Source organism: Drosophila nasuta, chromosome X, assembly GCF_023558535.2.
Source record: "Drosophila nasuta strain 15112-1781.00 chromosome X, ASM2355853v1, whole genome shotgun sequence".
Classification (NCBI taxonomy): Eukaryota; Metazoa; Arthropoda; class Insecta; order Diptera; family Drosophilidae; genus Drosophila; species Drosophila nasuta.
In genome coordinates, this window is record NC_083459.1 from 26851945 (window position 1) to 26872427 (window position 20483).

At 44.9% G+C, this 20483-nt stretch overlaps 5 protein-coding genes across 6 annotated transcripts; 1 reads left to right on the forward strand and 4 right to left on the reverse strand.

Moving 5' to 3' along the window:
* Window positions 1-841: 841 nt before the first annotated feature.
* LOC132796489 (uncharacterized) lies at window positions 842-4578 on the reverse strand. Its single transcript, XM_060807673.1, has 2 exons — window positions 3010-4578; window positions 842-1365 (listed from the first exon to the last, which is right to left on the reverse strand). The coding sequence occupies exons 1-2, from the start codon at window positions 4454-4456 to the stop codon at window positions 896-898; spliced, it is 1917 nt and encodes a 638-aa protein (XP_060663656.1). The 5' UTR covers window positions 4457-4578; the 3' UTR covers window positions 842-895.
* Window positions 4579-4835: 257 nt separating this feature from the next.
* On the reverse strand, window positions 4836-7364 carry LOC132796165 (uncharacterized). The gene has a single exon (XM_060807231.1). It carries the CDS (start codon window positions 7100-7102, stop codon window positions 5015-5017), a length of 2088 nt encoding a protein of 695 aa, XP_060663214.1. The 5' UTR covers window positions 7103-7364; the 3' UTR covers window positions 4836-5014.
* Window positions 7365-8783: 1419 nt separating this feature from the next.
* LOC132796166 (uncharacterized) lies at window positions 8784-9046 on the reverse strand. The gene has a single exon (XM_060807233.1). It carries the CDS (start codon window positions 9044-9046, stop codon window positions 8876-8878), a length of 171 nt encoding a protein of 56 aa, XP_060663216.1. The 3' UTR covers window positions 8784-8875.
* A 34-nt stretch (window positions 9047-9080) lies between these two features.
* On the reverse strand, window positions 9081-9626 carry LOC132796167 (uncharacterized). Of its 2 annotated transcripts, none has more exons than XM_060807234.1 (2): window positions 9536-9626; window positions 9081-9289 (listed from the first exon to the last, which is right to left on the reverse strand). In XM_060807234.1, the coding sequence occupies exon 2, from the start codon at window positions 9243-9245 to the stop codon at window positions 9081-9083; it is 165 nt and encodes a 54-aa protein (XP_060663217.1). In that variant the 5' UTR covers window positions 9246-9289; window positions 9536-9626. The 2 variants fall into 2 exon arrangements, with proteins under 2 accessions (XP_060663217.1, XP_060663218.1); XM_060807235.1 differs by having other exon boundaries at window positions 9435-9574.
* A 277-nt stretch (window positions 9627-9903) lies between these two features.
* LOC132795174 (anaphase-promoting complex subunit 1) lies at window positions 9904-20423 on the forward strand. Its single transcript, XM_060805732.1, has 9 exons — window positions 9904-11162; window positions 11217-11325; window positions 11389-11550; window positions 12506-13703; window positions 14656-16383; window positions 17312-17634; window positions 17697-18131; window positions 19174-19756; window positions 19822-20423. Exons 1-9 carry the CDS (start codon window positions 10073-10075, stop codon window positions 20254-20256), a joined length of 6063 nt encoding a protein of 2020 aa, XP_060661715.1. The 5' UTR covers window positions 9904-10072; the 3' UTR covers window positions 20257-20423.
* Window positions 20424-20483: the final 60 nt, after the last annotated feature.

Consider the following 20483-nt stretch of genomic DNA (forward strand, 5'->3'; position numbering starts at 1 on the left):
TACTCTTCAGTAACTTTTTTTTGCATTTAACAAAACTTGTTTCTCAAATTTACAGTTATCGTCATTTAATTCAGCTGATATACTGAAGACACCGCAATATACAATAAAGTTATTATAGGAATCATAACAAAAAACTTGTAAATAAACGGATATCTCACTTAGCCGCCTCAGAAATTGGCAACATACATAATTGTTTAGTATTAGTTCTTAAATTAACTTTTTCATTGGACTGTGACTGCTAAGCATTGCATTTATGCCACTCAGCTAATATTGCTGGCATATAAAGTGTGGCCGCTAAGCGAGATATAGCTGCAGTCTGCTATTCTAGAGTGTACTTGGTATTTGAGTTCAATTCACAGCTAAGAACACTCAAAACCATTGGAAATACAGCGAAACATGTAATGCCAATAAATGAAACCGTGTTGCCGCTAAGTGAGATATGGCTGTAGTCAGCTTTTAGAGATATGTTCAATATTGTATGCCAATTTATAGCTGAAAATACTCAAAAGCATTGGAAAACTCAGACAAGTATGTAATGCTAATAAATTAAATCGTGTTGCCGCTAAGTGAGATATGGTTCTAGTTTGCTCTACTTGAGATATGCTTGATATTTGATACCAATTTGCAGCTGAAAACACTCAAAAACAATACCTAGAGAAACATGTAATGCCAATAAATGAAACCGTGTTGCCGCTAAGTGAGATTCTGGTTTGTTTTTCTAAATATATACTCGATATTTCCCTCCAATTTACAGAGAAACATTGAATGCTAATAAACCACACTAAAAAGAATTAATAATGCATTCATTTTCAAATGTAAATTCATACAAAAATATATGTGCATTTATTGAGTGTAAAACAAATGTATAAAAATCGAATCACAACAATTTAGATGACTATGGAATGGACTCCATCTGTGTCTGGCCATTTATCACAGTGAACAGCAGATCGCTGGCCAACTCCAGCTGATGGACACGCTTCAAGGCATTCGCCGTGACTTGTTCGCGTCTCGACGGCAGTTGCAACAATTCGGCTCTGGCTTGCAGCTCATCGCGCAGCGCTGACTCCATCAACAAGGCCGCATTGGCGGGCACATTGCAAGCTTCCTGGTGCAGCTCCAGCAGCGTGACGTTGCAGTGCAGCTGGAGCAGATCGCGCAGAAGGCGACGCAACAGCAGACACAGCTCCGACTCGCTGCCGGCGTAGATATGCCAATGCTGCTCGGGATCGTTGTGCAGGAGCAGCAGCTGTGTCGCTGGATTGTAGAAGATGCGCTGCACAGTCGAGCGGGGACGACGATCACGACGTTGCTCTTCGCCAAAGCCAAAGTCGCCGGGCGGAGTGGCCTCATCCAGCAGCTGAAGGGCTGTGAAAATCGATTTTTATTACTAAGCGATTGAAACTTTCGGTATATTTTAGTATTTTTGTGGTATATCTTGTACTCAATGGTATATTTTAAATGTTGTACAATATCGATATACAATATACAATACAATATTAATATACCAAATATATCCTTTGGTATATTTTAGTATTTTTGTGGTATATCTTGTACTCAATGGTATACTTTAAATGTAGTACAATATCGATATACAATATACAATACAATATTGATATACCACATATATCCTTTGGTATATTTTAGTATTTTTGTGGTATATCTTGTACTCCATGGTATATTTTAAATGTTGTATAATATCGATATACAATATACAATACAATATTAATATATCAAATATATCCTTTGGTATATTTTAGTATTTTTGTAGTTTATCTTGTACTCAATGGTATACTTTAAATGTAGTACAATATCGATATACAATATACAATACAATATTGATATACCAATTATATCCTTTGGTATATTTTAGTATTTTTGTTGTATATCTTGTACACTCAATGGTATATTTTAAATGTAGTACAATATCGATATTCAATATACAATACAATATTAATAAACCAAATATATCCTTTGGTATATTTATTATTTTTGTGGTATATCTTGTACTCAATGGTATATTTTAAATGTAGTACAATATCGATATTCAATATACAATACAATATTGATATACCACATATATCCTTTGGTATATTTTAGTATTTTTGTGGTATATCTTGTACTCAATGGTATATTTTAAATGTTGTACAATAACGATATACAATATACAATACAATATTAATATACCAAATATATCCTTTGGTATATTTTAGTATTTTTGTGGTTTATCTTGTACTCAATGGTATATTTTAAATGTAGTACAATATCGATATAAAATATACAATACAATATTAATATACCAAATATATCCTTTGGTATATTTTACAATTTTTGTGGTATATCTCAGAGTCGAGCACACTTCACAGTAGCTTTGTTAATAGTTTTTAAATTCTGGACAATTGCAACTATTTTTTATTGATTGCCTAAATTTTTATGTGAGCCTTTATTAATAAAGTGAATAGGAGTATTATGCCCAACTTTGGTGGCTCTTGTTCTTATAGTTACCGAGATTGAGGTATTTAAAGACATGGACAGACAGCCAGACGGATTGAAGTTCTAGAAAACATACCCCTCCAAAATTTCACGCTAATTTTATTAATAACGTGAAGTCTTATACTTCGGTTGTTCTACTTATAGTCGCTGAGTTGGAGTTGTTTAAATAGACGGACAGACAGCCAGACGGATTGATTTACTGGCAAAAAAAAAACTGGATATACCCCACTAAGTACTCACGCTGCTTTTATTAATATGTAGACGAGTCTTATGCCCAACTTTGATGGCTTTATCTTTTATAGTCGATGAGTAAAATATGTTTAAAGAGATGGACAGACAGCCAGACGGATTGATTACATAGCAACCTGTCCTTAATAGACTCCAGACGAACAGCATACCCATTTTTGGTGGATCTAGCTCTACTGTTCGCTGAGATTGAGTTGTTTAAATCGACGGACAGACAGCCAGACGGATTAATTTGATAGCAAACAAACTGGATATACCCCATAAAGTACTCACGCTGCGACTCCTGCTTGACGCTGTGACATCTCAGCTCCAGTTTGGTGGTCAGCAGCTGCTCGAATTGCAGCTGCTGCGCTGCGCTGGGAAACTTCAAACGCAGCGGACAATGCGCCGTTTGGGTCATGATCAAGGCGAGAAAGTCCTGATGCAAAGTGTGGGCCGCAAAGCGTGGCACATGCAACTGCGTCTGCTCCAGCAGCGGCGCCAACTCAATGCTCGCCAGCTGCAGTTGCAATTGCTGCCTTCGCTGGCCATGCAACTCGTATAAAGCCAAGAGCTGGAGCTGCTCTTGCTGATGCTGCTGGCCAAGCACAATCAACTCGTGCAGCTGGAGACGGACCAGGAGCACAGCACTGCGCTCGGGTGGCAAGCGAGCGTTGTTTGTGACCAGCCGCCAACTGATGTTGGTGCTGTGCTGCTCCTGGCACGCCCAGAATTGCGCCAGTTCATCGTAATCCTCGGGAGGCGCTGCATCTGCTTGCAACGGCAGCTCGTACAAGCGATGTGTGTAGTTCAAGCCGTTGCCCGACGAGAGGTGCAACAGTGGACGCAGGCCATGCAACACGCAGGGACGCACGCTGCTCGTCGTGTTGTTTAACAGGGTTCCGAGCACCAAAGACGCACCACAAATGCGTGTCCAGACATCGCCACAGCGACGCAACAGTTGCTTCTCCTCGAGCAGTGGCGAACGCTGGGCGGGCACACCAAACGTCTGCTGCTCCTGGGCGCGCACAAAGTCCTGTTGCGTGAGCGCACGTTGCGTCTGCAGCTCGGCGCGTGCGCCATGGACGCGTTGCAGCAAACGCTGAAAGCCAGCAGCGCTGTTGTTGTTGTTGCTGCTGCTGCTGCTGGGGGGTAACTCATTGCTGCTGCTGCTGCTGGTTGGCTGGAAATTGCAACGCATGCGTTTGCCATTGATGAACTGCAGCTCCACATAGGCCTGATATTTGAGCGTTCCATCGCGCACCAAGCGATAATCCTCCAGCTGTTCGTGCTGCGCTATGAGCTCAAAGCTACCGCCCCCGGTAGCGGGCCGCTGCAGCACGATCAGCGTGTGCCAGCAGCGGAGAAGCACATAGATGTGCTTGCCCTGCCACACGTATTTGCCAATGCTGAGCGGCAACTCTTCGGCGGCATGCAACATGCTGTAGCTACTTGTGACGTTGGCTGCATCGTCTGCAGGCTGCAGCACATCGTCACGACGAAGGAAACTGCTAATGGGTCCCGTGTATGTTTGCAGTTGGGGTTCCAACTGTTGCAGGCATGTGGCACGCAGATCGATGTGATGCAGCAACTGTTTATTGGCAAACTCGTAGAAACGCAACTGGCGACTGAGCACCAGGCTCGATTTACTTTTACGCACATGCAGTTGGCTGCAGTAGGCGATGGTGTTGCGTGTGGTTAGGAAATGCGGCACGTCCTGCTCGATGAGCGGCGGCAACATAGCAAAATGTAAACAAAAACAAATCAAAACAAATTAAATCCGGTAAGCGCTAAAATGCTGTTAATTAGTGATTGCGCCCATGCTAGGTGGCAACGCTGTTCCACATACAGCAATAGTTGTTTATCGAAATCGACTGCGAGCACTGCTCCTCATTTGCTGTGATAATTTAAACAAGCTCGTTATCGAAATTCAGTGCTGCTGTATTTATACGATTGAATTGGATTGACATTCCAAATATCACTCATAAATTGAATATGTAACATTTCAAAAATAAAATAAATCTATTAATAAAATCGAATGCATCGAATGTTGTTATCGATCGATCGAACGCAGCTGCCGCTATTAACCAACACTACTGCCCAATAATTCAACTGTAACGTCTGTTTGACACTAACTTTATTTTACAACTAAGAAAATTGCACAAGGCATACAAAAAATACATGTACATAGGAACAAGATAATGGCTGTTGGCAAAAAAAAAAAAAATAATAATTCGGAACTTATTCCACATCACAAAGCCGATTGCTGTTTGTCAGCAAAGAATACTATTTGCATATTTTATATCAACATTTGCTTCTGCTGCAATTGCAGCGGCTGCTGTTGTTGTTGTTGCCCCAGGACCAAAGAGCGTCGCATGCGATTGCGTTGCATGCTGGAGTTGCGCTCCCGCACCGATTGACGCAACTGCTGGCGACGTCCACCTCCGCCTCCGCCTGCAGCTTCCTGCTTCTCTGCAGCATTCATGGCCGCCAGCAAATCGAAAGCAGCACGTTTTTGTTCCTTGGTCCACATGTTGGTCAAAGGCTGTGGCTGTTGTGGCAGCTGCTGCTGCTGCTGTTGCTGTGGGGGCAACTTGACAGCCAGCGGCTGACGACGTACTGCCGCCGGCTGCTGCTCTGGAGGCAGAGGCGGAGCAACTGTCGCCTTGTGGCGACTGAGTCCAAAGAGCGACAATATCGATTTGCGACGTGTGCTGGACGCTTGACTCTCGCCCGACGCTTGACTCTCGTTGCTGGAGACACTCATTTGCATGGGCATCGCCTGCGGAGGCGGTGGAGCAGCTGTCTTCGGTGGCGGCGATTGAAATGTGACCTTACGCAGCGTATTGTGCAGCTGCTTGGGTGCCGTGAGCATCGCCAGATTCATCTTGGCCACCGTCACCGGCATCGTTGTCGTCTCGTTCAGCTCAATGCTGCAATAGCTGTCATCCAAGCGTCGCCGATGTGACGCCGCTGTCTTTCTAGGCGGCAGCGGGGGCAGCTGTTGTTGTTGTTGTTGTTGCTGGCATTGACATGGCTCCGACTTCAGTTCCAACTTCGATTGCTGCTGCTGCTGCTGTTCGAGTTTCTGGCGCAGCTCACGCTCCATTTGCTGGACACGCTGCTCGGCCGCCTGCAGTTCGAGATCGCGCTGATCGAGCAGCGCCTCGCGAGCCCGGATCGCATGCAAACGCTGCTGCAGTGCCTCATCAAAGATGTGCTCGGTGAGGCGACGTGGACTCTGCTCCTTGCGCACACTGTCGTACAACGCTGGATCGGATTGCTGCAGCTGCTTTCGACTCTGTTCACCCAGAATGCGTCGCTTGGCCGAGTAGAAGAGTTCACTGCGCAGATCGGGTGTGAAGACACCACTTAAAGCGCTCAATTGTCGCTGGCCATAGTCGCCATCAAGGCTGCTCGCTGGGGATTCGGGAAACAATTTGCCCGAATTTGGCAACTGGAAATCGTCGCCAGCGGGTAGCAAACGTGGAAATTCCGCCGGCAATTGTTGGATGTTGCGCACCAGCAACGGATGACGACTGATCACCTCAATGCTCGGCCGCTCCTCGTGCGGCACAGCGAGCATGAAACCGATCAGCGACTGCAGATCCTCGCTGTAGATCCGGGGTATGCAATTGAACTGACCCTGGGCAATGTTCTCCGACAGCTGTTGGAAGGCGCGTCCCCGAAACGGTGGATGCAATGCGCACAGCTCATAGATCAGACATCCGACGGCCCAGACATCGCTCTTGCGATCGTATTGTCGCCCCTTCACCAGCTCGGGACTCATGTAGTGCGGTGTACCGACAAAGGAGGCGGCAAAGCATTGATCCCGACGCAGGACGCGGGCGAGACCAAAGTCACCCAACTTGACGTTGCCAGCGGCATCGAGAAAGATGTTCGCCGGCTTAATGTCACGATGCAATATGGTCCCACTGGGTATTTGATTGTGGCACACTTGGAGTGCACGGCACAGCTGGAAGAGCACACGCCATATGTAGGATTCCTCGAAGCGTTGATGCTGCGATCGAGCGCGCTTGATTAGCTGATCAAGATCACCGCCGTCACAGCACTCCATCACGATGTAGATGGATTTGGCTTCGCGATTGATCAAATGATGATAGTATTGCACAATATTCGGATGTTGCAGCTGACGGAGTACGCTAATCTCGGACACAAGAGAATCGCATTTCTCCTCATCCAGTTCGTCGTAGTTCATGCCCTTCCATGCGTAGAGCAGACCGGTGGTTTTATCCTTCACCTTGTAGCATGTGCCAAAGGCACCGTTGCCCATCACGGCGAGCACTTCGTAATCCTGCAGCGTCTTCTGCGCAAACTCAGCGCTGCACATCGCTGTTTTTGTCGTCGCGTTCGCGTCTTCACTCATCGTTTTATTTCCGCTCCGTTTTCGTTGCGTTTGCCTCGAGTGCCGAAAACTAACTGATCTCTGTGTTTTGCTTTTGCAATGCTCCTGCTAACGAGTTTCGGCAAAACATTCACACACACACACGCACACATGCAAACGAACAAGGCGCACCCACACACTCACGCAAACCGTTTTACCTGCGCAAACAAAAACACAGCAAGTGCTGGCTAGAGATGCGCAAGCTGCACTTCAGCGAGAGTGAGTGAAACAACAAACAAGGCTGCACTATAAAGCTCTCTCGCATCGCAATTGCAATTGCAATGTCAAAGCACTGCAAAATGACAAACAGAAGGAAGAGCGAGATGAAGAGAAAACTGATGCAGCTCTCAATGCTTAAATATGTATGCATGTAGTTTTAAATAGCTGATAAGTAAAAAATTATATTCAAAAATTAATAAAAGCTGTAAATGAAAAACACAAATTATATATTACTTACTTTTGAAAAAATAGTACAACAGCTTAGCACACTGAAACTTTAAATACTAATTTATAATATAAATAAATAAATTTTATATGCATTGTTAGTGAAAAGTGTAAACTTCATTTGTAGACACTCACAAACAAATGCAACAGCTTATTTATAGGGAAAAGTTTGCAGTATTAGCATTGCATATTTGTACTAAACAAAATATTTAAAAAATATATGTATATATATGTATATATGAAGTAACATTTTAGTTACAGTCACTGTGACTGCCAAGTCACTGTGCCGCGCATCTCTGTCTGCATATCTTGTTACGTTCCGAGAAGGCTGCTGCAGTTGTTGTTGTCGCACTCACACACACACACACACTACACACAGGGGCTGCGACGCCGACGCACTTTGCAAATCTCTTAGACAGGCACGCAGCGGGATTGCGTCGTCGCCCTTAGCGCTGTGTACAAAATAAAAACCATTGGACATGTCCTTTGGCGCGGCACGCCCGCAATTTGAAGCAATTCTATACGCATTGTGTGTTTGTCTGACCATAAAAATAAATTACTTTTGTTGCATTGGCATTTCAATTTGTGAGCGTTCCGTTAGAATGTGAGTTTGAGCCACTCTAGCGGATTATGTTACACACACACTCACACACACACAGAGAGCACGAAATCATATTTCACTTGCATATTGAATATGTTGCATTTCATGCGTAGTTATTGTTAATTTTTGACAGCTGATATTTTCAAAAATTTTCATTCAGCAAAAAAAAGAAAAACACGCGCAGCTTTTAGCGCATTCAAAACACTTGCTAATCTCGTGTCGTCTCGCTCACTCACAAGAATGCCAACTGTGATTTTCGGATCCATGCATATGCGAGTGCATGCGTGTGTGTAATTTGGCAGTGAGAGAAGAGAACAATCGACCGAGAGAGCGAGAGAAAAAACGAGTTATCCGTGGCTTATCGTTATCCCCGTGTGTGCGTTGATGGTTTTATGGTCTTTCCATGTTTAGGAGCAAACACAATACGTTTTAAGCCAGGCAGCAGCCAGGCAACAAACGCAATCCTTCATAAATAAATCAAACTGTCCATTGTTTGTGTAGGCGACCGCAAGATGCGAGATCTGTTGTTGTTATTGTTGTTGTTGGGCAAATGGATATTCGTCTGAGGTTTATGGGCCTACCAAAATACACTGGAATTTAGTATAGGAGCAGGTACAAGTATTATTATTTTTTCACATGTCCATTTTGCAGTTTTATTTTGAAATGACAGTGAGAAAAGTGAAGAATTGATGTACTACGTTATATGCTAATCACCAAGATGGTGGCTTATCCTCACTGCCGGCTGGACGGCCGTATAGTGCGCTCTTGTCACGGAACAAGGACATGCGTTCCGTTTCCTTCTTATCCAGAAAATGTCCGAGGGCAAATCCAAGCAGTGGCAACGCCGCCCACACGTAACGCTTATCCAGACCCAGAACCATTTTTAATCGCTTATGTTGTTACTGTTTGTTGAGCTTAGCTTTGGCTTTTCAGCGCTGCGTTTTGTGCTGCTTGCTGCTGTTGGCGCTTCCAGGAGCGTGTGTGTGACCAGTCTGCGTAAATGGAGCCGACTGCAACAGTTGGAAAGAATATCACTGCACCGTACTTTCGCGCCAGCTGCGTTATGATGCTACTGCCCATATGTTGTTGTATGTCTTAACTTGAGTCAAATGATGCGTATGCGACTGTAAACAAACAAGGAGCTGCTGAGTGACCACGAATACATGGGAAGATTGTGTTTTTGTTGTGTGGATGAGGTTACGTAATGAAAATGCAAGCAACATTAGCGGTAATTATATTTATGTTAGTGCACTGCCAACAATTGCTTACTCTGTGTGCCTAGAACGCAATGGCGTGTTAATGTGCCGCAGCTTTCAATGTTAAATATCACAAAATAAGCAAATTTGGCAGTTTGTTATTATTAAACTTACGCTTATGCAAAAGCCTACTCGACAGCGTGACCGTTTCACTTCGAAATTTCGGTATTTGACAGACTTGGAGCAGTGGGGCCGTGGTAATGACTGTTGAAGTATACTAGACGATGGAATTCAGAGTACTAAAAAAACTGGCTCTGAAAGAATTGTCAATTTATAAATATATATTATCTACTAAGTATGTAGTTAAATTAAATAAAACATATGCATGTATTAAATAATATAGTTTATGTCAAACACAAGACTTTATGTTCATATATTGCGGTATATTGGTATTTATTGGTTTCGATATGTGCAGTACGTGCGATATATTTTGGTGGTACACATCGATAATCACACATATGCGCTTGCGATTAACGATACCAATTTGTTTTTACCGGCGCGACGACAAGAAACGAATTAAGCCGGCATTTTTTGTTGTACTTTTTGTTAATTTTCTCGACAATTAGTGCAATTGAAATTGTATTTTTTGCAAAAGAAAAGTGCACAACTGTTTGCTAAACTCGCGCAAATCTGGATGCATGCTGGGATGAGATGATTGCCGTCGCAGAGCCGCCACTGGAATTCATTCCTCGCGGTCGTCAGGCGGCAGAGGATCATCCAGGACCCAGCGAACCGCCGCTGCCCAAATATTTGCCCGCCGAGCACTTGCTGCTGCAGCGTCTGCAGAACGTCAACATCTCCGCGTCGGCCACGAACACCGCCGACGAGCAGCCGTCTCAAGAGTTTTGGTGCATACGCGAAATCTACGATGACTACGAGTCCAGTTATGCGCGTGCCCAGCGTCGCCAGCAGCTGATTGAGCAGACCAAGAAATGTGGACCAAATGCGGCTGCAGCCACGCAGTTGACATCACTGCCGCCGCAGCTGTTGAATCCGGTGCAGCAGCCACACGACGAACCAATGTGCGATTACATTGTGAACAACGAGGAGGAGCTGTATGTGAACAAGAATACGGTGATTTGGACGCAAGGTTTGTACGATGCCGAGGATGATGGCGGCGGCGTTCACAGGCGCATGTGCTTCACCTGCGACACACCGGTGAAGTTCGCCTGCTTCCTCAATCGTCGCTTTGTCCGCGGTCGTTTGGCTCAGTTGAGCGCCTCGATGGCCAGTGATGATGACAATCTAACGGCCATTTGTGTGGTGGAACAGGATGCGTTGCGTGTGTACTGCGACAATGGCGAAGACTTTGTGGCCAATCTCGATTTCCCCATCTCGCATCTGTGGCAAACTGTTCATGGCTTGCTGCTGGAGAAGGATTCGAGTAATGCACTTGTTTCGCATCTTTCGATTCCCATGCCACGTCTGTTCTCCATGTCGCATCCGTTGCACGAAGCTTGTCCGGTTGTGCTGAAGACCTCAACGAATTCCACGGGCTACATGACCGAGCCGGAATATAGCGTTGTCTTCACCGCCGAGGATTCGGATTTGGTCTTGCTATACGATGCCAAGTTCTTTAAGCATTTCGTAGCGCGTCTGCGCAAAGTAACGCCCGACGAGGTCAACAATGTGAGTCAACAACAACATCAGGATCTGCTCATGCATCAGACGCTGCAGGGACATCGCGGCACGCTCGGATCCAGCACCATTCACAGCTTCAGTTCCACCAAGAACACGGGAGGTAAGGCTGATATGCTGAGTTCATTTCTCAGTTCTTATTCTGTTCCATTTCCAGCCACACCCAAGCTGAACACCACCTCGTTTGCCATGCCGCAGACACACAACTTCTCCAAGTTCGGCATGAGCCAATCGCAATCCTTCAGCGGTGTGTTGGGCCAATCCAAGTAAGTAAACACCATCAACTTTCCTACAAGAGTTCTATCTTACCTTATTCTCTTTACATACAGTCGCGCCTCGTTGGGCACACCGTTGAGCCATCTGCAGAACAGCATTAGCCAGCAATCGTTGTCTATCAAGGATATGCGCAAAATGACGCACGTAAAGCCGTCCAAACCGATTGAGCCAGAGATGTGCCTAGAGCACATCTGGACGGAGAACACCTATGGCACGTAAGTGAAGCGATTTGAGGCGTTAACTCCTTCCACTAAATAACTTCTTTACTTATCATTTTGTTGAAAAAAAAAACGCTGCCTTATTGCACTTAGCTCTTTTGCTCTTAGATTGTGCTGATGTGTGTTATGTTCATGGTTTAGTTGGTAAATAAGTTAGTAGCTTTGTCTTATTGCTTGGTTAAATAATGTAACTTGTGTTGTTGTATAAATTGCAGCCTCCCAGCTCTTATCATTGGGACTAAATCTTCAGTTTAGTCAGCAACAAAGTCGGTACAAATTGCAGCCTCCCAGCTCTCACTTTATGTAGTCTATCTACATAGTTTAAAGAAATTCGCTGCCTTATTACACGACCAAATTTAGCCAATTATTTTGTTTAAAAAGTGCAGACTCCTAGCTCTTACCTTTTGGACTATAAATTAATAGTTTCGTCAGCATCAAAGTCAGTACAAATTGCAGCTTCCCAGCTCCTAATCTTTATACTTTCGTCAACAGCAAAGTTAGTACCAATTGCGGCCTCCCTGCTCTTACCATCTTCATAGTTTAATCAGTACAACTTTCAGCCTCTCAGCTGTTACCTTTTCTAGTCTATCTTCATTGTTTAGTCATCAACAAAGTTAGAACAGCAGCTTTGCAATTGCCTGCCTTATTACACAACCAAAGTTGGCTAACTATTTTGTTTATAAATTGCAGCCTTCTAGCTCTTACCTCTAGACTATATCTTACCTTTGGGATATTCAGTACAGCAACTTTGCATTTCAATGCTTAATTACACGATAAAATTTCACAAAATATGTTGATTTCAAATTGCAGCCTCTTACCTTTTTGAATAAACACTACCAGCAATCGAGAGTATAAATGAGGGAAAATAACTTTAATGAATTAATTTAAAGTTCAAATAGAAAATGCCAAATTAAAGACTCTCAGCATTAATAAGCTCTTGTTTTTCTTGCAGTCAACGCGAATTCTGCGAAATGGCAACGCGTGCTTTCATTCACACCGATCTCGTGGGCCAGACGTATCTCTGTTATTTGCTCGCCCGCTCCTGTCGCCTGCAGATGGTGCTGCTCAATGGCTACAACACCAGCGAACTGCAGCTCTCCACGTTGGCCTCCACGCTGCCGGCCAAAGATGCGGTCGGATTGCAGCGTTTGCATATGATTGCTGTGCTCGATCCCGGTGGCAATTTGATACTTTACACCGGCACCGTGCTCATCTCCAAGGTGCACATAACACCGCTGCTCTCGGCACCGACAACAGCAGGAGCGTCATCAGCAGCAGCAGCAGCAGCTCCATCAGCAGCAACATCATCAGCGATGCCCGCACCAACAACAACGGGGGCTTCATCGCAACCGCATACGCCGATGCAACAGTTGAAGGTGGCCAGCAGCTCATCGTTTGTGGAGGTGCGTCGCAGCAGTCTGTTGCCCACAAAGGCGGCAGCCGATCTGAGTGCCTTCGACGATGAATTGGAGCTGCACATGCTGTCGCCAATTCAACCCCAACCGTTGTCCTATTCGCAGCGACAGGCGCACAACATTTGCAAAGCACTCCGCGATCCTGCGGGAAATCGTTTGACTCTCGTCTATGCCACCGGACGAATGCTGCGCATAACGCTGCCGCTGCTCAATGACACGCGACTGATCACACGCTGTGTGGCTGCACTGCGTCAGGTGCTGAATCCCACGCAGTTTCTGCACTTTGTCATTCGCTGGTACAGCGCTCGGAATCCACCCGGTTCCCGGGACTATAGCATTGAGCAGGAGTGGCAATTGTTTCGCAGCACTTTGCTCGGTTTGATGGGTTGCATGGCGGCAGCGAGTGAGCAGCATGTCGTCGATGTTGATGAATCGTTTGCTCGCTGTGCAACGCCACCGTTTCAACCGGCCACCGTCTGTCCATCGACTCTGCCCCAGGATGAGCCGAAGAAACGACGCAAGTACAACGATTGCGAGGCGTACACCGATGATGATTGGGAGTTCCTTTTGATGCACACCACCTTGGCGCCGTGTGGCGGAGATGGTGCCTACAGCGTGGATGTTACGGCGCCGCTGTTTCGCACTCTGCCGGCTGTCTTTTACGGCTTGCATTTGCTCTACGAGGATCTCAAGCTGGATTCGGTCTTTAACAGCGGTCTCATCTATCTCGGCACGGTAAATATCGATTTTAAATTAGTTTCTCATTCAAGTGTTGTGTTGATGAGAAGTTTTCTTGGTAAAACCTTCCAAACCGGTTCAGATTATTGTTTAACAAAATATAGGAGTGCTTCTTATAGTGAGACTTCATTTTAAATATACGAAAGACTTAATAGACTAATGTTCACATTTCCTAAAACTAGCAGATGCATTTGAAATAGTTGTCGAATAAAACCGCTGAACCACTACCAAACCGGTTCAAATTATTATACGAATGAGACATTTTAAACTATTTAACATTTACAAATGTAATTGCACATAACTAGTTCAATGTTTTTGAAATTAACACTTCAACAATTCCCGAATTAGACCACTGAACCACTACCAAACCGGTTCAGATTATTAGTGGAACAATGTAGTGCTTCTTAATAAGATCCTTTATCACATTTCTCAAATGGCAAATATATTGTAAATTGTTTTGAGAGCCAAAATACCTCTGAACCACTACCGAACCGGTTCAAATTATTATAAGATGAGGCTTATATTTAAATTAAAAAGAAAACTAACTACTAAAACTAAACTACTAACGTGCTTTTAAGTGAATTGCAACAGTTGCCGAATAGAACCGCTGAATCACTACCGAACCGGTTCGAATTATTATACGAAAATGAGACAACATTAAGATAACAAAAAAAAGAGAAAACTTAAACCCTTTAACCCAATAACAAAAGTAAAGGTAAATATTTGCGGCAGTTGCCGTATAAAACCACTGAACCACTACCGAACCGGTTCAAATTATTATACGAAAATGAGACATTTTAAACTATTTAACATTTACAAAAGTAAATGCACATAACTAGTTTAATGTTTTTGAAATTAACACTTCAACAATTCCCGAATTAAACCACTGGACCATTACCGAACCGGTTCATATATAGTAATCGAAACTCTTTTTTGTTTTGCTCTGCAGTTCCTGCATCAGCTGGCGATTGATATGCAGCTGGATAGCTATATATTCCACTACCAACTGGACTTCCCTGAGCTGACGCACAAGACGACAAAGCTAACACTGCTCAGCTCGGAGCACGGAGCACTGATGCTCTACCAGGAGCTGTTGCGCATGCCGGCACCCAGCATCTATGCTCAACTGGAGCACGTTGTGCTCGGTCGCGAGGAAGTCGTGCCCTACAACTATGTGGAGTGCATCAACGAACGGAGTCGCAATGTGGTGCAACTCGTGTCGCTGGTGATGCACGGCCACACGAAGCTCAAGCAGTGGTGGCAACTCCTCGAAGTGTACGGCGCGGTGCAACTCAACTATCCGAAGCGTGGCAAGCGGAGCATAACGGCGACTTCACCACGATGCCATCAACTGTTGGAGCTGCTGCTGTGCATGCAACTCACGCGACGCGACATCGAACGTCTGCCGGCTGCGGTGCATTTGATTGTGGCCGAAACCCTGGAGCAGGCGCGTCTCCAGCCGCCGATGGGATGCAGTCAGGCGACCTACGAGTTGATCCTGCGACCCGAGTTGGCGGCGCATGCTCAGCTGCCGTTCCTTGAGGCGACACTGGCGCAACCGCATTGCGGACGGGTGTACAAAGAGGATTCGCTGTCGCCACGCTTGGCGCCCGCCAGCGGCGAGTGGCCGATGGCCGAACCGGATGCGGAGCAGTTGCGACACGATGGCATGGACAACATGGATACGAAACTGTTGCGTCTCCGCTTTCCCGACGACATGCGCGTCGAGGAAGTGCGTCGACTGTTGAACAGCGCCGATCCGGTGGCCATCGAGGTGCAACAGTCGCCGGGGACCAGCGATCACGAGTTCATCGAGGAGCAGGAGAAACAACTCTTTGCGCTCTGCGCTCGCACCATGACGCTGCCCCTGGGTCGGGGCATGTTCACGCTTCGCACACTGTTGCCGCGTCCCAGCGATCACATGCCGATGCCTAAGTTGTGTCTGGTTGGTCGGGAGCCCGTTAAGGGCACCACGATTGAGATGCAACAGATTGAGTTCCCAGCGAATATGCACATTTGGCCATTGTTTCACAATGGCGTCGCCACCGGGTTGAAGATCTCACCGCAGGCGCTCGACATTGACTCCACATGGATTGTGTACAACAAGCCGAAGACGCAGGGCAACAATGCCCTCGAGCATGCCGGCTTCCTGATGGCCCTCGGCTTGAATGGTCACCTCAAGTCGTTGTCGTTCATGAGCGTCTACAAGTATCTGGTGAAGTGCGATGAGATGACCAGCGTCGGTCTGCTGCTGGGCATTTCGGCAGCCCATCGCGGCAGCATGGACACCAAGACCACCCGATTGCTGAGCGTCCACTTGGAAGCCCTTTTGCCCGCCACCGCCATGGAGCTGGACATACCCCAGAGCACCCAAGTGGCAGCTCTGATGGGCATTGGTCTCCTGTATCAGGGCTCCGCGAAGCGGCACATTGCCGAGGTGCTGCTACAGGAGATCGGGCGACCGCCGGGACCCGAGATGGAGAACAGCGTCGAGCGTGAATCCTATGCCATGACAGCGGGCTTGGCCCTCGGTCTAGTCACCCTCGGTCAGGGCGAGGCACCGGCGGGTTTGCGCGATCTCCAGCTGCCGGATACGCTGCACTATTATATGGTCGGTGGTGTGAAGCGGCCCATTGGAGGCTCCCAGAAGGAGAAGTATCGCTTGGCCTCATTCCAGGTGCGTAAAACAAGAGTTGAAGTGCTTTATTTAAAGGCAAATATTTGGGTTCTTCATAGCTTATATATATTTATAGTGCTGTTAACTTATGCGATATTTCTAACATTGCTTGCTCATTGAAAGTTTTCTTTGTATTTTCTTAGGACACCTTTTTAATGTGAAACTAGAGTTGAACTCCTATATTTTATGGCAAATCTTTGGGTTCTTCATAGCTTATATAGATTTATGGTGCTGTTAACTTATGCGATATTTTTAACATCCAAAATTTATGACGCTGTTAACTTATGCGATATTTCTAACAATGCTTGCTCATTGAAAGTTTTCTTTGTATTTTCTTAGGACAACTTTTTAATGTGAAACTAGAGTTGAACTCCTATATTTTATGGCAAATCTTTGGGTTCTTCATAGCTTACATTTATTTCTGCCGCTGTTAACGTTCTCTTGACTTATACGATATTTTTAGCATACATGTTTATGGCGATGTTAACCAATACGATATATTTAACATGCATATTTGTGGCGCTGTTAACGCTCTGTTAACTTATACGATATTAACTCGGTCTTAATTTCTTCCAAGTTCTTATTCACATTATTTTGAATATATAATTAATTAATATTTTGAATATAATATAATTAACTGCAACTGTTTTAGTGTTGATACCTAAACTTACTGTCATCGAACTCTGTTAAAGTACAACATATTTATAACATTGTTTGCACATTAGCATATTGCTAAAATTTCATACAGATTAAAGATTATCCTTAACATATTTATAACATTGGTTGCACATTAAAGATTATCTTAATTCACAAGTTAATATATAATTTCAAATTAACATTTCCTAAAGATGAAAGGTTATTCCAATTCCCATTTAATTCACAAGTTAATATGTAATACTAAATTGAAATTTGCTCTTTTCCCCACCAGGTGCGTGAGGGCGACAATGTGAACATTGATGTCACTGCTCCCGGAGCCACTTTAGCGCTCGGACTCATGTTCTTTGACTCGGGCAATGTGGCGATTGCCGAGTGGATGCAGCCGCCGGATTCGCGTTATCTGTTGGACATGGTTCGACCCGATTTTCTGCTCTTGCGCACCATTGCACGTGGTCTGATCCTGTGGCAGGATGTGCAGCCCACCAACGAATGGTTCCAGGCGCAGTTTCCCCAAGCTCTGCGCGCTCATCTGCGTTTGCCATCGCGTGACGATGAACAGTCCGATGACAATGACATCGACTACGAGGCCATCACGTAAGTCGCTAATAAATCAGTTTTTTTTTTTATTCAACATTCATATATTTTACTCTTTGCAGTCAAGCTTATTGCAATATTCTGGCTGGTGCCGCCTTTTGCATTGGCCTCAAATACGCTGGCACCGAGAATCCCGTCGCCTTTACCACATTGCGCACCGTGATCAAGGAGTTCCTCGGCTTCCCCGGCACACCGATGGGCGAATGCGCCGGACGCACAACCGTCGAGAGCTGCTTGATGGTCCTCCTCATCTCCATTTCGCTGGTCTTTGCCGGCTCCGGTAATTGTGAAATTCTTCGCATCATACGCTATTTACGCTCACGCGTCGGTCCACAATATCCGCACATTACCTATGGCTCCCACATGGCGATACACATGTCGTTGGGTCTGCTATTCTTGGGCGCCGGTCGCTTTACCATCGCCAAGACGCCAGAGTCCATTGCGGCGTTGGTTTGTGCCTTCTTTCCCAAGTTTCCCATACACAGCAACGACAATCGGTAAGTTTGCAATCGTGCCAATTATTAATGTATTAGTTTATTGTGCTTAGCTGCTACTATTCGTAACTGCATGTTGAAGTTGTTTGTCCGATAACATGCTTATCTCATACAAAATGGCTATTCTATCATTTTATTTAAGATAATTGCATTTTTATCAAAGGCATATCTCGCTTAAGGGCCACAGAAATAGGTATGAAGAAAGCGAAATAAGTAGAATTACCCCCAATAAAAACTTGGTTTTCTTTATAAGCCGCTAAATGAAAAAGCATTAAGTGTATACACATATCTCGCTTAAGGACCGCAGATTAGGTCGCTAAGCGGAATAGATAAATTTAGCACACCGCAATAATAACTTGATTTCCATTAGTATAATGTCCTTAAGTGCATTAGTGCTTAACTGCATGTTGAAGTTGTTTGGCCGAGACCATACATATTCCAAAGAAAACAAAAGGCTTTTTTGTGAGCACAAAAGTTTACACATATCTCGCTTAAGTGCCGCACAAATAAGGGACTAAGTGAAAAGAAAATGAAATAGGTAGAATAAATTCACCTAAATAAAAACTTGACTTTGAAAGCCGTTAAACGGAAAAAACTTTAAGTGTATACGCATATCTCGCTTAAGAGCCACAGAATAGGACGTGAAATGGTTAAAATAAATAAATACTCCAATAAAAACTCGATTTACTTTACTTTAACAAAACTTTTTAAGACGCTAAACGAAAACACATTAAGTGTATAAAGATATCTCGCTTAAGAACCACAGAAATAGACCGTTAAGTGATATGGGTAGAACTAATACACCTAAATAGAAACTCGATTTACTTTAACACAACTTTATAGACCGCTGAACGGAACTTAAATTGAAAAATCCTTCTACGTTAGCAAACTTAATTTCAAAGCTTGAAATTTATAATACAAATTAATGAGCAGCAGTTAAGTAGATGCACATATCCTAAATATACAGCTTTCTCCTTTCACATATCCTAAATATACAGCTCTCTCCTTTCTCCCTCCATTAATTCCTTTCCCTTTGTGCTCTCAGTTATCATCTGCAGGCGCTGCGTCATCTGTATGTGCTGGCCGTGGAACCGCGACTCTTTCTGCCCCGCGACATTGACACCCATCAGCTGTGCCTGTGCAACATCTCGGTGCTGGAGGTGGGCGCCACAGAGTTGCGCCGTCTCCCCATTGCGCCCTGTATTCTCCCCGAGCTGAGCACGCTGCAGCGAGTGATTGTCGACGATGAGAACTATTGGCCGGTGTGCTTTGAGCGTTCACGCAACTGGCATCAGCTGGAGAAGGCGCTGGAACTGTGTGCGCCCATTGATATTAAGAAGCGCACCGGTTGCCTGTCGCATCTGGAGGATCCAGATCGTTTGAAGAGCATGCTGGCCCAAACGCTGACCACCGAACAGAGCATTTGCTGGCAGGTTAACGTGAATGATTTGCAGCAGTTTGCCAGCGAACGTTTGGTCAAACCGTTCCTCAGCCGATTCCTCCAAACGCAGGGCACAACGCTCAGCGTGGCCGAGCAGAGCAAGCGACATCAGTTGATGCTGCTCTTCTACAACGCTGTGGTCAAGGATCGGATGCATCTGCTGCCCGTCTACCTGACGCTCTACGATGTAAGTGCCAGTCAGTGCTTTGTTCCCTACTGGATTTAATATCCCCTATATGGTTTTGCTTACAGCATGTCACACGACAGATGGCGAACAACAATGATGTGTGGCAGGTGAAGCTGATCGACGCCTATTTGGGCAAAAGTCCCAATGAGCATACGCTCATCTCGGTGGAACTCATACAGATGATGCAGGAACTGTTCAAAATGCAACTGGAGGCATCCACGCGAGAGCTGTGCGTTCCGTTGCGCGAATTCCTGTGCCAGAAGCGTTTGGAGCCGAGCTATGTGGCATGCATCAATGCCCACGATTTGCAGCGTGTTTATTGTGTTATCAACTATTACAATCTGTTGCCGAATCTGTTGAATGGCGTCGATATGAGCAATGGACCGATTAATTATTTGCGCATTATGTTCGAGTTCCAGCAATTGAATCTCAGTCCTCACACGATTTTTGGTTTGCTGAAAATATTTCAATCGTTGCGGTGCGCCTTTAATTTGGAATAGTGTTATCGATATTTAACGGAAACGATTACGATTGCAGCAGTTTGTTTTGCCATCGATGTGTGTTACAGCTTAAATTTATTTCTTGTTATCGATTGCGAGGCGATGTGCTTTGCAAACAAACGCTGAGATTCAACAGTTCAAAACACTCTTTTTTTTCCATTAAATGAATATATGATATATATATAAATAAAAAAATACATTAATTTTGAATAGTAAACAAAGGAACA